The 16,347-nt window shown below is 46.2% G+C and overlaps 6 protein-coding genes across 6 annotated transcripts; 2 read left to right on the forward strand and 4 right to left on the reverse strand.

Annotated features, from left to right (window-relative positions):
- Positions 1-773: 773 nt before the first annotated feature.
- On the reverse strand, positions 774-1,196 carry PAAG_11179 (hypothetical protein; the record flags this gene model as incomplete). Its single annotated transcript, XM_015846874.1, has 2 exons — positions 774-880; positions 971-1,196. The coding sequence occupies 2 exons, from the start codon at positions 1,194-1,196 to the stop codon at positions 774-776; spliced, it is 333 nt and encodes a 110-aa protein (XP_015703481.1).
- A 1,066-nt stretch (positions 1,197-2,262) lies between these two features.
- Positions 2,263-3,506, reverse strand: PAAG_11180 (methylthioribose-1-phosphate isomerase; the record flags this gene model as incomplete). The annotated part of the gene is made up of 2 exons (XM_015846875.1): positions 2,263-2,878; positions 2,974-3,506. The coding sequence occupies 2 exons, from the start codon at positions 3,504-3,506 to the stop codon at positions 2,263-2,265; spliced, it is 1,149 nt and encodes a 382-aa protein (XP_015703482.1).
- A 1,033-nt stretch (positions 3,507-4,539) lies between these two features.
- PAAG_00845 (LSM domain-containing protein) lies at positions 4,540-4,976 on the reverse strand (the record flags this gene model as incomplete). The annotated part of the gene is made up of 3 exons (XM_002796940.1): positions 4,540-4,577; positions 4,690-4,803; positions 4,874-4,976. The coding sequence occupies 3 exons, from the start codon at positions 4,974-4,976 to the stop codon at positions 4,540-4,542; spliced, it is 255 nt and encodes an 84-aa protein (XP_002796986.1).
- A 689-nt stretch (positions 4,977-5,665) lies between these two features.
- PAAG_00846 (hypothetical protein) lies at positions 5,666-7,063 on the forward strand (the record flags this gene model as incomplete). Its single annotated transcript, XM_002796941.1, has 1 exon — positions 5,666-7,063. One exon carries the CDS (start codon positions 5,666-5,668, stop codon positions 7,061-7,063), a length of 1,398 nt encoding a protein of 465 aa, XP_002796987.1.
- A 2,145-nt stretch (positions 7,064-9,208) lies between these two features.
- Positions 9,209-9,846, forward strand: PAAG_00847 (hypothetical protein; the record flags this gene model as incomplete). Its single annotated transcript, XM_002796942.2, has 3 exons — positions 9,209-9,394; positions 9,525-9,711; positions 9,842-9,846. The coding sequence occupies 3 exons, from the start codon at positions 9,209-9,211 to the stop codon at positions 9,844-9,846; spliced, it is 378 nt and encodes a 125-aa protein (XP_002796988.1).
- A 1,487-nt stretch (positions 9,847-11,333) lies between these two features.
- On the reverse strand, positions 11,334-15,227 carry PAAG_00848 (histone-lysine N-methyltransferase; the record flags this gene model as incomplete). The annotated part of the gene is made up of 2 exons (XM_015844157.1): positions 11,334-11,437; positions 11,519-15,227. 2 exons carry the CDS (start codon positions 15,225-15,227, stop codon positions 11,334-11,336), a joined length of 3,813 nt encoding a protein of 1,270 aa, XP_015700938.1.
- Positions 15,228-16,347: the final 1,120 nt, after the last annotated feature.

Below are 16,347 nucleotides of genomic sequence, written 5' to 3' on the forward strand. Positions count from 1 at the left end.
CATACGTTTTGATACTCCTAGTGAATGAAGATATTACGTAGTTAATTAACTATGAAACAATAAACTAGTTAGTTGTCAGTGTGTGTAAGCAACACGTAGCTAGATCACAACAACGTTCTCATCCAACACTAGTTACATAACTAAACAAATATTCGAACTAGTTAGAAAGTCAGTATTACTAATAACAGCACAAAAAAACAGAAATCGATGAAGCATACCATATGTGTTCTTCTTGTTTTAGTTTTCTTCCGCCATCTTACCTCAATCAGAACGTGGAAATAGAAAAATAAGCCCACAATCGGGCCATCGACTAAAAGAACCAAGCAGACGCAGGCGAGGAGACGAGGGGATATGCGAGCTGTATGATAATATTCATTTCATTTAAATATCAGAAAATAAAAATACACCAGTATCCCAAACAATAGATAATGAATGATACGAAAGGAACTTGGGCACAAAGTATAGCAAAGGGTATTTACAAACACAATAAAGGATAGCGAAATGGACATTAGGGAAGTAAAAGGTGCACCCAAACCACATTTACGAGTGTCCGGATTCGAAAAGAGAATTGAGAGAAGACGCCACTTTTTAGAAGAAAATTAAAAACGGGAGGCAGGATGGAGAGAGATGGTTGGACACGCTGGAGGCGTTAAAGAGGTTGGAAAATTGGACGTGAGATGATGAAGATGCCCCCCCTCTCTCTCTACCAAAATACAAGAAAGATATTAATAGATCCAAGGGGGAAAAAATCCCCCTGCTCCGTTACATCACCCTTAACTCGTCCGCTTAGTCAAAAACGCTGAAATAATCCCCCACAGCTCAGGGACAACTCTGAGCAGTTCAAAGAGCATACCACCACACACGACGAAGGCGAGGACGACTATTAAAACCAACGGCCACCTGTCAGTTCTGGTTGACAACCCCAACAGCCATTGAGCACGTATTTATATATTCTATAGGGGTGACATACCAACCCAACCTACCGGTATAGGCGATTTCTTTGGTTTTGTCTTGACGCCCGTATCTGGCTTGCCGCGCTTTGCAGCCTCGAGTTTGGCGTAGCGCTCATTTGCGCGGCGTTGTTGGGGGGTTTGGGCCTGCAAATGCAGTGGGGGTCTCTTAGCATTCTTGCATAAAAATGGGAGGATGGAATAGACCGTGGGATATATGGAGATACTGATGTTGTCACATACCATTATGAATGTTGGGGAGGTAGCTTCGTAGAGTAAGGGAAAGGCAGGTTGCTGGGTCCGCTTCGGTGCGGATGCGTGTATGCGTTATATATGTATAGGTGTTCAAAATAGGTAACGGGATAAGGCATGTGCAAGCGGAGGCCAGTTGTCGAATATCGAATACACCACGTTGCGACTATAGGGAGATACGGGCCAGCTGTCCTCCTGTTTCGTCGGGTTTTTGGATGTTCACGGAGGAAATTCTTCGAAGGGTTATATAATAGTACTTGGATGGGCCGGAGGTCAATTGCAGGGTATCATACTGATTAACTATATAGAGGCTGTATTGCCCTCAGCAAACGGGGGGGCTGAAGTAGCGTAATTATGTACCGTTGTACCGTATTCATACATGGCCACGTGATGTGGTGACCAGCTTCTTTTTGTTGGTTCGAACAACAGCAAGATTCAACATTTCAGAGATGCAGCAAGAAAGGGTGTAAGGTATATTTACCTAGATTATACGTGTGTATGTGAAGAGTGCCCCCTCGCGCTCCCATCCAGTCACTATGCGGCGAGCAAACGGAAATCCAGCGTCTGACACAAAGGGGACTCCCGAGTCGCATCTCGCCCAGGTACGTACATGCTATGCTGTATGCCCGCTCCCTCCGCATTCTGCATCCAGCATCCCGCTCCGTTTCCACCTCCGCGTCCTTTTACAGTTTGCCGCCAGCTTAGCAGCTATCACATTATACTAAAAAGTTCACCCCCATATAGGCATTCATAGACGTCGCAAAGTCAGTATTCATTTCTCCATGAAACTTATTTTCCAATTTATCGATAAATCCCCGAAATCTAACTAATGTACGCTTTTTCTGTTATGGGTATCCAGTGGTGAAAGAACAGCCTCAGCCCTTGAGAACCATCTCACCAGCCTCGAGGCGAAACTAGACGCTCTCCTGGCGGCCGTTGAAATGGCAGGAAATCCAGAAGCCCCAAACTCAAATTCAAACGACAACCCCAATACCGAAAATGGCACCGATTCACGGAGCACCGAAGAAAACAACACCGCTACCTCGAAAGACAACAGCGATCACTCAAACACACGTTCCAAATGAAACACTCCATCCCTATCCTTCTCCACAACCCCAACCTCCGTGATAATCCCATCAATAAGCGATGCAGGCGTGACATCAAAAGCCGGATTCCACACGTCAATCCCATCCGCCGCAACGGTGATAGTCTCGATAGCACCCAACCCATCCTGCTCTCCTCCAACCCGCGGCCCCCGAATCCTCGTCACTTCCTGCCTAGGTCTTTCCTCAATGGCAATACCCTCCCCACTCTTCGTATTCATATCGATCGTCGTCCGGGGAGCCGCAACGAGGAATTTAACCCCATGATGTTTCGCCAGAACTGCTAATCCGTACGTCCCGATCTTATTTGCCGTGTCGCCGTTGGCAGCAACGCGGTCTGCGCCGACGACGATGGCGCCCACGCCTGCGCTTTTGTGCGCGAGTAAGGCTGCGGCCATGCTATCTGTGATGAGCGTGGCCGGTATGCTGTCGTGGACGAGCTCGTAGGCGGTAAGGCGGGAGCCCTGGTTGTACGGGCGTGTTTCTGTGCAGTAAGCGTGTTTGAGGGAGTTGGCCGCGTGCAGGGAGCGGATGACGCCTAGAGCTGTTCCGTATCCTGCTGTGGCGAGGGAGCTATGTTATGGTACCACCCTGTTAGAAAATCGAACTTGTTCGCAGACAAAATATATAAATATATAAGAACAATAAAATTAGAATAAAATACATACCCAGTATTACAGTGGGTCAACACCGCAATCTTCCCCTTCCCCTCAGCCCCATCAATAGCCTTCTTCATAATCCACTTCGCCCCAAACTCGCCAATCCCATGATTATCCTTCACATCATCCTCCAACATCTTCTCCGCCGCCCGAATATACTCCTCCGCCACCTCCCTTCCCATCACTCCCTCCCCACAACTCCTGGCAACGACAATCTTTCCCAACCTCCCCGCCGCCTCCGCCAAATTCACCGCCGTCGGCCGACTGCTAACTAAATACTCCAACTTCTCCCGTATAAAGAGCTCAACCTCCTTCGCCTGATCTGAGAGTTTGCCCTTCTGTATTAAATCGTATAATTCGATGGCGAGGGATAGGGCTGCTACGATGGCGATGGCAGGGGCTCCGCGGACACGCATGTCGTGGATGGCATGCCAGGCGTCGCATGCGGAGTAGATAGGATCATATGTGGTTTGGTGGGGAAGGAAGAGTTGGTTGAGAATCGAGAGTTTGCCGTGGGAGTAGGAGATGGCGATGAGGGGCATTTTTGGAGATAGAAATGAGGGGCAGCTCTAGAGCGCGTATCATTTGGGTATTATAGGCAGGTATGGGTGTTGGTATTCTGTTCAGAAGATTGAGAGAACTTTATACCTGAGTGCATGTGTTGTAGTCGTTGTAGGTGGTGTTTTTGAGCTGCGGTGTTTGTCTATTCTGTGTTTCATGGCGGGGTGGTTGGAGGGGCATTTGTGAGATGTCTTCATTTTCTATTCGAATTTTGTTGTTCTGCGGGTCCCCAAACGCTTAACTATAATATTTATACCCCCACAGCTTTTATACTGGACTGAGCAGAATTCTGAATATTCAGCAATGACATCTGGACGGAAGAATTTAAACGATTAGATTTGTATGGGATTGTTATTTTTAATTTTAACTCAAGATTATAATCTGATAATCGCTGATGCAACATGCCACGTCTCCGCAATGGCTAACGATTATTGACCGCGAGTTGGTATCAACTGCAATATGACATACATGACGGGAATTGCGAATGCATGCAGATAAATAGGCTATGGCTCCACGTCCAATTCCAGAATATCCCTATCTATACCCATAGCCATATCCACAGCATCCTGACTATAAGACGCAAAATATGAAGACCTCCTTTCAACCCGCGATCAACGACCCCCATGTACAAAACCAAATTCGAGGTGAAATGAGCAGTCGTTAAGTTGTCTCGAAGAAGGGAGCATGATAACACAATGTATGATTTTGAAATGGTCCAACCATATTCAGTCCTCTACGCCGACGCCATGGGCCAAGTGCAGAAGCACAATAAACCGCATATCCCTTTGTATGTAGAAAGTAGCCATAGAATCGTACAGTATAAGCTCCATTTCCCAAATTCAAGTATAAGAAATAGATATTCTCATTCCATATTCAATGCAAAACGGCCATTTGAGGATGTAACCAGAAAACTGAACGAGCATCCAAACAAGAAAGATATATGCTTCACGTAGAGAAGGGGAAAAAAAAGGAAACAGTAAAAGTTGCTCATTGGCGCGTCTTGTGCGATAACAATCATAGTAAATACGAAGCTGGGAACGGCGTGGTGGTTTCTAATCGGCAGAAATATAGAGCACTTATGGTTCGGTAAACAGTCAGCAAAGGCTCCTCCATAATCCACTGCATATGATATGATACATGTTTGAAATGTAGAATGAATGATACCATTATTTCCCCTCACAAACGCATCGCCATAGCTCCGTCTCAGCTTGCCATCGACATACTCCTCCGTCTTCTCTAGGGCGATGTTCATATAGCCGTCAACGGACTGCAGCTCGCCTACATGGAACCAGAATCGCACAGCAGTTAGATATGGTGCCCGAAAATATTTATGCTAAGCAGAACATACCTTTGTAGACCACTCCAGAATTCAATTTGACTGTGACGGGGGCGCCAGTGATCTCAGTCAGAAATGCGGAGGGGTCTTTGCCCTCGGAGGCGCCGTTTTCCATTGCGGTTTGTTGCTGTTGTTTCTGATGGTATTATATGTGGCGGACCTGAATGTGAAATGGGTGGAGCGGTGGGAAACGGAGAGAATGAAGAAGGGAGCCGTACGGAGTATTCTTTGTGTTAATCTATACTGAGGTGTTGTAGTTATTTAGCTGATCGATGGATGTGTTGAACCCAAGCGGCAACATTTAGTTTGTTTTTGGCATAATAAGCTTCACTTCGTCGCTGAAATTACACTCAATAGTCGGCCACAGCACAGGCTACAGCTACAGGCCTGCGAACAGTGGCCTTAGGTCTTGCAAGCCCCGGGGGTTTAACTATATCTAGGGTCGTTACGGGCTCCCATGGTGCTGCTTTTAAACAACCCTCTCAGGGCGGGTTTCCACGACTTGGCGAACCAAGCACTCCAACTCAACTCGACTACTGTACAAACACACTGCAGAACACACCAGAACACACCAGTCTTCGAGCTTTTTATTTTACAAACACCCTCTCTGTTTATGTCGAGGGCTGCTATGATAGTACAGCTCGCGATAATGCCTCTTTGACACTTCAACTATTCCCAGTCCGCTCGAGGCATCGACCGCATCCCTCCGCCACACGCGCTTGTGGAGTTCTAAACTGATCTACCAGACAGACCAATTGAAACAGGATAGTCCATACACACAAGTTACGAATACCATAAATTACCATGAGATCCTTCTTCAAGAAACCAGACTGGGCCAAGTTGGACGGTATTCTGGGGCAGTCGGCTGAATTCTACAAGCGCTCTGAACAGGTCCTCACAGATATAATATCTAAGCAACCAGAAGACGAAAATGAAGAAGATGATAACGACAAGGTGGACGAGGAGAATCGGCAGGGGGAACAACGACAAGATTCGCACCTATGCGGCTCCAAAAGACGTCGCCTCTCAAGGGAGGAGAGTAAGCCTCCCTCATTGTCGACAAGGTCATCGAAGACGGCCCTCGAGACGGGAGAAACGAGGGATACCAAGGAAACACTACAGCCACTGCCAGAAGCAGTTTCACATGAGCAGGCAAAGAGTCCTCCTAGGAAATTAGACAGCGTACTACCTGCTGTGGTAGAGGTCGATTCAGATGGCGATTCAGATTATTTACAGCCCAAACCACCAACAAGTCGATTATCGAACCATGAACTGTATGAGGGCAAGGATGGTAATAATGACGAGGATGATGGTGATGATGACGACCTATACCCAGAAGAAGAATATCCCGAACTAGCACGTAAAGCCCGCGAGAGAGCACGACAACATGCTACCATCTCAGAGGGCAACTCTGTCCATAATACAAATGCAGCACTTGGAAATCACAGAACAACCCAATCCCAAGCTTACAATAACATATCTACAGCATCCATCAACAAACCCCCAGATGAGCCCAGCAAAGACTCAGGCCCAAAAGTCAAAATTCTTATAACTTCAAACATCCCAGATACCAGGCCGCTAATAGTGCAACGGCGGCTGCACCAGGACCTGCGGGACGTGCGCAGAGCCTGGTGTCACCGCCAGGGATTTGATGTGGATCAGACTGCGACAGTGTTTCTCACATGGAAGGGGAGACGGCTCTTTGACGTCACGACGTGCAAGAGCCTTGGCGTCCAGGATGAGAGAGAAAAGCTACCACTACCATTAAGGGATTACTATGATGACTCAGTCGACGACAGCTCGATAGCAGTGCACATGGAAGCGGTGACGGAGAAGCTATTCGAAGAGCAGAAACGACAATTGAAAAAGGCATCCCTCCGTGAGTCAAGGAAATCAGCAGTAGGAGAACTCGAAGCGGAAGACGACAACGACGACAATGATGAATCAGAAGTCCAAATAATAAAAGAAAAGGAAAAAATGCTTTTTCTGACCTTGAAATCTCCCGGCCTTGAGGAGCTCAAGGTCAAAGTTCGCTCCAAAACACTTATCTCGGCGATTATCAAGAGATTTTACGAGCAGAGAAGGATACCCGCCGACAGGAAGATTCAATTGATATTCGATGGTGATGAGTTGGATCCGGAATCGACGGTGTCGGATAATGATATAGCGGACCTCGATGCGATTGATGTGCGAATTAAGTGATGGCGATAGCACAAGATATGATATGATTGATGATGTCCCTATTACAGCGGTTAAAATTTATTCCTCTAATTTGATTTATGCGCTACTGTTTGTCATTTAGCTCCATAGATTTCCATACATACATACGAAGTAACTAAGCTAGCCGGTCTATATTTCGACCAGATCCTTTTTCGACCCCTCTATCCAAAGCAACCCCTCTTCCTATTTGAGTAAATATTTAACTACAAATTCAATCTAATTGCCATTCAAACATGCAGGCTTCCAGACCTGCTGCTAAAGCTGCTGCTGCTGCTGCTTTTTTAGCCTCAACTTCTGGCTCCTGTAGTTGTTTCCTGGCCTCTAGAGCAGCAGCTTCCTCTTGAGCCTTCTTAATCCTTTCTATATTGATAAACTGGGTATTTGGATCAACTTTCACCTTCTTTTTGGTTTTTGACTGCTGTAGAATCTCTAGTTGATTAGAGAGTTTAAAAATTGTAGACTGACTAGTAGCTTGTAGAGCATTCAACTCACCAATCACCTTGCTAGCTTTGCAAAGAAAAACTCACTGCTTTCTTGTAAGAATTCTCTACTTATTCAACTGCTGCAGAGCCTTATATATATGTCTAGGATCTCAGGGGGTTGTAAGCAAGGGATCTTGCAGTTCAGAAGATAGAGAGGTTGTTGATGTCATCAGCCTAGGGTTAGATTGACCCTGATCTTGAACCTGAAAGGAATCTAATCCCTTGGAAGGATTAAATGGCACTAGACCAGCTGCTTTCCACCCTCCACATATATTATAAGATTCTAAGGTCTTTGAATGTGCTTGTTCATATGCTTGTATGAATCTTCTTTTCTTCACAGGAGCTGCGTCATCCAGATAGTTTAAGACAATGATCTCAGCTCTATAGTAGCTCTTCATGGGTGAAAAAACTCCAAGATTCAATGACTAAAGAACATAAGATGTATAAGCAAGTAGAAACACTAAATGAATTAAAATTATATAACATTCTCATAGAAATTCAATAGTGACATGACTGCTGTGACCATCCAGCACTAATAATCTATGCTGATCTTCCTTAAATGTTTGAGATAGAAAACTTGTATGTAACCAGTTGAGACATATATTATTCAATGTTCATCCATTATCTGATGTTGTATAGGTTCAGTTGGGTATATCCACATCCTCAAACCAGCTAGATTGTGCATTTTTGACCTTGAAAAATGACTAGAGGGTCTATATAGTGCTCATCAGCACTAATAGCTTCAAGAATTGAAACCCACTCATGATTAGAGGGAGATTTAATGTAGGTTTTGCCTTTCCTTCACTCAGCAAGCACTCTGGTGTTTGTACATACTCCTAAAGCAATACCATGCTCATCCATGTTCCATATATTTTCAATAACTATCCCATGAGTCTGTTGTGTCTCAGAAAAGTAGTTATAGAACTGCTGAAGTGTTTTCTGCTGAGTATTCTCTATTCTTTGAGACTCAATCCTTCAGTCAATCATAGATCTTATCATAGAATTTTGTTTTAGAAACTTTCTTATCCAATCCTTACTCAGTTGAGTGGGATCTCAATCCATTCATAGAATTTGAGTCGCCATTTCTCGTACACATGTGTGAGAGGGTGGAAATCCTTGTGAATCTTGCTCTTTTATCCATTGAACTAGAAAGATCTCTTGCTCTGGAGTCAACTTTTGTCAATGTTGATGAGCAATTGCTTGTTGAATAAAATCATTCTTTCTGCTCTTCAATATGCTTTGTGAGATGTTATATGCTTTAGCAGCAGCTCATTCAGATTGAAAAACACCATTTTTTAAATTCTCTATAGCAGCAGCTATAGCAGATTCATTGTTAGGCTTCATTTTAATAATGTGGTTGAGAAAACGCGTGGTAAAGGTGGTGAGTTAGGTTTGGATAGAATGGTTGAAAAAGGGTCTGGTCGAAATATAGACCGGTTAGCTTAGTGAGTATCTGCATATCTAGATCTGATAAGCGATAAGCGATCTTGGCCTATATTTTTTTTGTCTTTTTGACTTTTGAACTTCCCTTTGAACCTTATAAAGAACATTTACTCCTCCACAGTTCTGCTGAAACCTAATAGCGAAACGAATTCCTCGTACCAATATTCAATACAGATCTTCAATTACCCCCACAGTCATAACCATGAAAGTCCTAACCGCTAACTTCGTAACCTGCGCCGTAAAGGCCTGCAAAGGCTCTCCTGCCTCATTCCCCCTTCACTTCTCAGATGCAGAGCTCGAGCAAGAGGAGCTAGAGTTCCAAGCAGATTTCCTGCGCAATATCCTACCTCGAATAGATTGGGAGGCATTGGTGATGACGGCTAATGAGGTATGTTCCTCCCTTGCCCCCGGAGATTTTTGTCGCGCGACATCATCTCTTCCAGGAAGAAGAGAAGAAACATGCAGTGCAGAAATGCAAGTAATCGGTATTCTGCTGACCAATATGAAAATGTGTATAGCTAGGCTTTACCTCCCTAACCCCTTTGAAGCCTGAAGGCGACGCTGTGACAGATGACCTGTTACGCGAGCTGCACCGATTTCTGCTTGAGACCCAAGTAGTGGAGGGCAAGCTGGTCTGTGGCAGTTGCGGACATGAGTATCGGATTAAGGAGGGGATTGCCAATTTTTTGCTTCCGAGTCATCTTGGTATGTCCCTTACCTTTTGCATCTGAGAGGAGAAGGGTAGATAAGTCAGGAGAGGGAGCATATGGATGGAGCAAGGACACATCCACAATTGAGATCCTGGTGGGCTAACTATTCTTTCTATGATATCTAGTCTAATATGGGGGAAATTGACGGATCTCGATCATTGCTCTACCGAGTATCAATACAATCCCAACTATATACCCAATTCCTTGTTTCTATGAGCTCGAACCAGCCCACCCCTCCCGTTCGTCCCGTCCCATGTACCACATCTTAAACCTGCATGCGCATTTCCGTCGAGTCGACCGACCTTCCGGAGCGTTGTTTACCATTACCACTTCGTTGGATAATGCGTCGACGATGGAGCAAACACCTAAAGAAAATGGGACAATGGAGGACGCTGAAAAGGGGCGGCTTGACCGACAATTCTATTGTTGATTAGATGTCCCTTTTGCCCTACCGAGAAAGCAGAAGCAAAGGGAATGGATACGGCATTTAAGATGGGAAAAGCAGGATGGTGGGTGGGACTGCAATATTTTATAGAATTGTTTCATGTTGATTGGCATTTCATTCGATTTGAACTCGGGAAAGTCTGCTCCGAATAATCGTTGAAATTTATTTTATATATTTTCGACATTGGATATTGGACATTGAAATGGCTATATCTTTTCGCTTCGTTAAATAGAACAACCGCTGACTCCATTACCTGTAGATACAATATTGTTTTTGCCTTTTCCTCATCAGACAGAGACCTGTCGACAAAGACAGACAAGTTAACTTAGCCACCAATGGAAAGGAGTCCCAAACCCAAGGCCCTAGCTTCCCCTGTTTCTAACGTAGACAAAAAAATATGTGGGGCAGAAAAACTTGAAGCGGAAGGTGAAGAAAGAAAAAGATTAATATACAGCTAATATAAAAAACGGGGGGGCGAGTGAAGGAAATGATGAAATAAACCATCAATCACAAGAAAGGATCAACGTAGAAGGATATGGAGGAAAAGGAAGGATATAAAGAAACGGGAAGAACAAACGGCAGAATAGAAGAATACCCCTGATATAAACTCATCCATATGTCCTACCCTACACATCAAATAAAACCCTGGCGGAAGGGGATAAAACGTGAAATGAAATGAGAACCGAACATGAGTAAAGGTGCAAAAAAAAAAAAAAAAAAAAAAAAAAAAAAAACCCTTTAAAAAGGAAAAGCAACGCCGGGACATCCATTCTCCCAATAGGATAGTTACATCAGGACACAAAAATATAAAATAAAATAAAATAAAAATTCAGGAATAGCGACGGAGAAATAAGATAAGCAACGCCTCCTAGTAAACTGATATTTCGTCTTTAGTTTTTCTAGGATTTTCCTTTTCCCATTTTTCCCAATCAGATCGCAATTCTGCTGAAAATTATGATAAAAAAAAAAAAATCCTAAAGGTGAGAAGCACACAATTCGACGATTCGATACTTCGAGAAGAATGTTGGTGCTGTGGCAATTGAAGACGGAAAATAATAAACAAAATAATATAATATATCGTGGGTCTCCATGGCATCGCATCCTGGTTTTGGGGACCCAGTCAGGGAATGAAGAGAGGTAGAAATAAAAAAAGAACCGTCGGAGGTCCATTGTTAATTAAGGAAGCCTTTACATCCTGTTGAACCGCAGAGACAGGGGATTCTATCATCACTATCCCATTCTCGTTCGAATTTATAATCGTATGTCAGTTCTTCGTCTGTAGTCCACTTAATTAGTTTCTGCTCTAACCCACATAATATTGAAGTAATATGATGAGATAATGCGGGGGGAAGCCAACCTCGCTCAATATCCCTCAATGCATAAATAACAATCCTCTTACTGCCATCCACCTTAATAATTTTCGCCGTACAATTAGGCGTACAGCTATGATTAATAAACCTCGCAATCCCACCCCGCTTCGTCGCATCAATGACCGTATTCTCATCAATGCGGAACAGATAGCTGCTTCCGATACCGCTCTTGAGGTATCTCCGCTCACGCATATCGGCAACCTGCTGTCGTACCTTCTCACCAACATACTCGATTATCATGTCGTTGGCGGAGATGTTCTCTTCAGCATACAGACCCCAGTTGTGTATAGCGGAACGAGCAAAGCGCACGGGTTTCTTGCGTTTCTTGAGCTGGTTGAAGCGGAGTACGTCGCTCTCGCCGCTCTGCATGGGCAGGGCTTGTTTCTGTGCATTGATATCGGCGATAAGACGGCGGTTGTTCACGCGGGTCGAGCGGGAAGTGGATTTGGATATTGTCTTGGCGGCGGCGAGTCTGGCGGCTTCTGCGGCGGCGGCTTGCGGGTCTGCTTTCGCCAGTGCCTCACGTTCCTCACGGGCCTTTTGTACTTTAATGCGGTGAGGAAGGTATTTCGATTTTTCAGATTCGAGGATGCGTTTCCTTCCTTCTGTGCGAGCTGATCCGGTCGAGTTGGTGACGTAATAACCTTCGATCTTGGTTTCGGAATGGACGGGTCCTGTTTCACCACCACGATTGATAGCTTTGATTTCTTTTTGTCTCCAGGCCCAGGAGGATACGTTTCCGAGGTTCGATGGTTGTTGGTCCTCCAAGGCTTCGCGGAGGAAGCGGATATCCTCGTCATCTTTAATAAGATTCTGCCACCCGTCAAGATCCAGGATGATAGTTTCATCGTCCTCGACAGTTGGTCTAGGAACGTCTCTAGAAACGCCCCACTCAACTTCGGGCCTTGCCTCTTCAACGAATTTCGGAATAACATCTTCAATCGCTTTTTCTTCCTCCACCGGTGAAGTTTCAACCAGTATATCATCTTTGAGAGGAACTTGTTCAGCATTATCCAGTTGTTTTAATTTCAATGCCTCGCGCTCCTCGAAGATTTGTTTCTTGGACTTCTTCTTCGCTTTGGGCTTCTTGGCCTTGACCTGAGTGATTGGTTCGATGACTGCAACTTCCTCCAGCTCATCAACTCCGGGCTTAGTCTGCTCGCCAGGCTTCGAATCGATAAGGCCGAACAGCTCATCATCTTCCTTTTGCCTCTTACGAGCCTCAAGCTCTTCAGAAATCCTCTTTCTTTTCTTCGAGACAGGTGAGAGATTCAACATACTACGCTCGAGTTCGTCGACAGTTGCATCCTTAATAGTTTTGAGATCAATTTCCAGCATATCATCAGTGCCCATAGGTTCATCACCAAAGAGCCCCCGATCTTCCACAGTAGTACCAAACTCATCCTCATTCTCCGAATCAGACGAAGCCATACTCATGCGGCTGAGTGATCGACTCTCTTGCTCATCCGTGTCCCGAGTAAATGTCGTTCTCCGTTCGTCATCCGAGTCCTCATCTTCATGAAGCTGCTGTAGGCGATGGTAAAGAGGTCTGAACTCCCTTCGTCTTGGGGGACGCCTTCGCCGTTCATCCATGAAAGCGTCGTTGGCATTTTCCAAACCTTGTGTCTTGCGGATACGAGGGAGGGAGAGGATACTCGAAGGACCAAACGGCGCCCGGCTCTTAGCCAAAGGCACCTCGCGTGAATTTGGGATTCCAGCAATGATCTCGTCGGAAGTGCCAATTCGAAAAGCGGGCCGCTTATTACTATCGGGTTCGGGAATTCCTAATTTCTGTCTCCTAGCGGCATGGCGATCGGGTTCGAGGTAGTCGTAGAGCGCAGGAGCAGCTATTCGGGACTTGACATCTTCCAGCAGTTTGTCTCTCAGCTCTGAAACAAGAACACGAAGCACCTCTCGAGCTGGATCGAGGTCAGCTGCGCGTAGCTTTTTCTCCTCCTCAATATCCAATTCATCCTCTCTTTTTAGCCGATCCTTCTCTGCCTCTTCCTTTTGCTCTGCCTTGAGTCGCTCAGGACTTGGACTGCGGACGTAATTAGGATTACCGTACGGCTGGCTCTCCATGTTCATCACATATGTAAACAAAGCGGTCATATGGCACATTTTGTAGCATCGTTCCGTCTCCTCCTCACCCCTCCGGGAGTTCTCAAAAATTATGTAGTATCCGGTTTTGTCGCATCGAACAGACTTCCAATTGAAAAGTTTTAATCGCCTTTCCAGGTGAGGAATTGTAGTACGAAGCACAGGGACGTAGCAGTGTGCAATAAATATGTAAGGCTCACGTTTGATCTGGTCTAAGATGGGGGTCTCTTCGATCACGGAGGGGGCAGGGGGCTTCAGCGCAGCTCGTGGGCCTTCGGGTATAGGCAAGTTAGGTTTTCGAGAGGGGCCCTTGGGTGCTGTGGGCGGAGGAAGGTTATCGGTTTCAGGTGGTTTGGGTTTCTCTTCCAATATTACGGGCGGGGTATCCTGTTTCTGAGATCCGATAATCTTCGCAACGAGCCGGTCGCTAACGACACCGTCACGATCGAGGCTGACCTGTATCCGGCGCGTTCCAATACGCTGTTCCTTTTTACATTCGAGATACGCTCTTCGGGCAGCTTGCGCCGCGAGGAGAGGGCCGCCACCGCGAAACATTCTCGAATCCTTGTATCTTATGGAGCAGACACCCAGAAACCGACCTGTGTTAGGATCCGTCCTGTTTTTGATCTCTGCGATATCTCCAAAGCTGGAAAAGAGAGCGCTGATCGGTGCTAGAGTAGTCAAAGGGTCATAGCCGGTCACCACAATTTGTGTTGGAGGACCGGGTCCGACAGAAGTGGCGGGATCATACGGCCACGGACGGAGAATGTATGGCGCTGGTCGATATTTCGTTTTTTGTTTGCATCCTGCACCACGAGTGTAATTGGCAATCGCAAGGCGCGGGTCTGTAGGTGGTGGTTCATCTTCTGTGGTGCCAAAGACTTCATACTGCGGTTTTCGCCGCTTTTCTCTGGTGGCCGGTTTCTTTTCCAAATCGGGGTCATAGGTCAGTTTGCAACCCTTGGGGGCATTTCCAGCAGGTCTGGCTTGGCTTTGGGGAGTCGGGGGAGTCTGGAGAGGAGTGATGGTGGCTTTGACATCATCAACCAGCCGACTTGGGAGCACGGATTCGCCGCCCACAGCAATTGATTTCAAACCTGTTGACGGGCTGCCAGGTTTACACGGAGGTGACGAATCTGTGTTGGTTAGAGGGGTGAGGGCATGAGGGTGAGTTATTCCGTTTGAAATCGCGGCCCCAGGTTGAGGGAGAGAGGCTGAGCTGAACACAGAGGAACCAGTGCTAGTCGAACTGGCTGAGGCCACCCCGTTCGTATCACCAGGAGTTACATTTGCATCCCCATGAACCACGGGGACAGATTCATCAACTAGAATATTGTCACTGCTTTGGATTGGAGGGTCACCGTGGTTAGTGGTATTGATGCCTGAGGCCCCACCATCCTCCGCCGCTCTTATTGCTGCTGGTTCTGCAGTGGCGGCAATAGCGGAGGATGATGGTGGATTGGCAGACCGGGGACCATCATCGTGCTTAAGCTTGCCCTTTGGTCGGTCCTGGGCAGCCTTGGAGGAGCGCTTCTTCTGGAGGACTGAGGGAGCAGTGGGAAAGAAGTCTGCGAAACCTGCCGACACGCGTGACATAATGTTGAAGAGGATGGCTAACAGCCCGATACCGACCAGAGCCAGCCCGCAAACACCATCCTCGACAGTCGGGACACTAGCTAGGCAGCTCGCATGCAGTTACTAGGATACTAACCTCCAGAGGGATGGGATGACGCTGTTGTGTAGTGTAGAGTGAATCGGGAGCAGCGACGCGAAATGGCGGGGAGCGGACAAATGGGGCACCTGGACGCGCAGAGGCGAGAACGATAGTGATTGGTGACGAGGGAGTGGAGGGGTGTAGATTGCAGTCAGCAGGGCTGCAGTAGAAAACAAATCCAATCAAGAAGACGTAGAGAGTTGGAGAGAGGGAGGGAGAGAGAGAGCAGAGGTGGTCGTTGGTTTAGGTGAGGTTGCAGCAGAAGAAATATTTGTGGAGAGAAGTTAGGAGTTGGAGTGAGGTTGGATCCCGAAAAGGCAAAGGAAAATCGTTTGCGATCTCAACCTGAGAAACTGGACAACCTTCAACAACTGCAACAACCTGTGTTTACGCTGGTCTAAATATTACAACTATAAACAGCAACTATTGGAAGCAGTCAGAGATTATGTGCCAGGCTTGATAATTACGCCCTCTCGTCTTTCATCATTCTATCTGTGTGACTCGCATTTTGCCGACTTTTCTTGCGGAGTTAAATACCGACCGAACAAAGACCTGCATCACCGCACACAACGTTTTGATGATCCAATCTCCTCTCCTCCGCCGTAAATCATCTCCGTTAAGTGTCTCGTTGAGCCTATCTCCAATATTTAACACATTCACACCCAGAAAGGCTGGATGTTCGATGCATCTGCTACCTAGTGAGTCGGAACCTGCGCCACTTGCGGGAATGGATGCCTTTAAGACTTATCCACAGCCTTGAAGCAGTCTTTAAACAGCATGTTTTCGCCCGGAACTCATATATTGATTATTCTTATTTATTCCGTTTGGTTGGATAGTGCTTTTTGATGAAAATAGTCGACGATTCCTCCTCCCCGACGTCTCCGCAATAAATATGTCCGTGAGGCAAGGCGATCTCCCATACCAGCGCACCAGCCATTTAGGCATGGAACATTGATATTTCATCAAGCGGCTGTTCAATACCCAGACTTCGCTCATTCTTGG

The sequence above is a fragment of the Paracoccidioides lutzii genome, assembly GCF_000150705.2.
Source record: "Paracoccidioides lutzii Pb01 unplaced genomic scaffold supercont2.2, whole genome shotgun sequence".
NCBI lineage: Eukaryota > Fungi > Ascomycota > Eurotiomycetes > Onygenales > Ajellomycetaceae > Paracoccidioides > Paracoccidioides lutzii.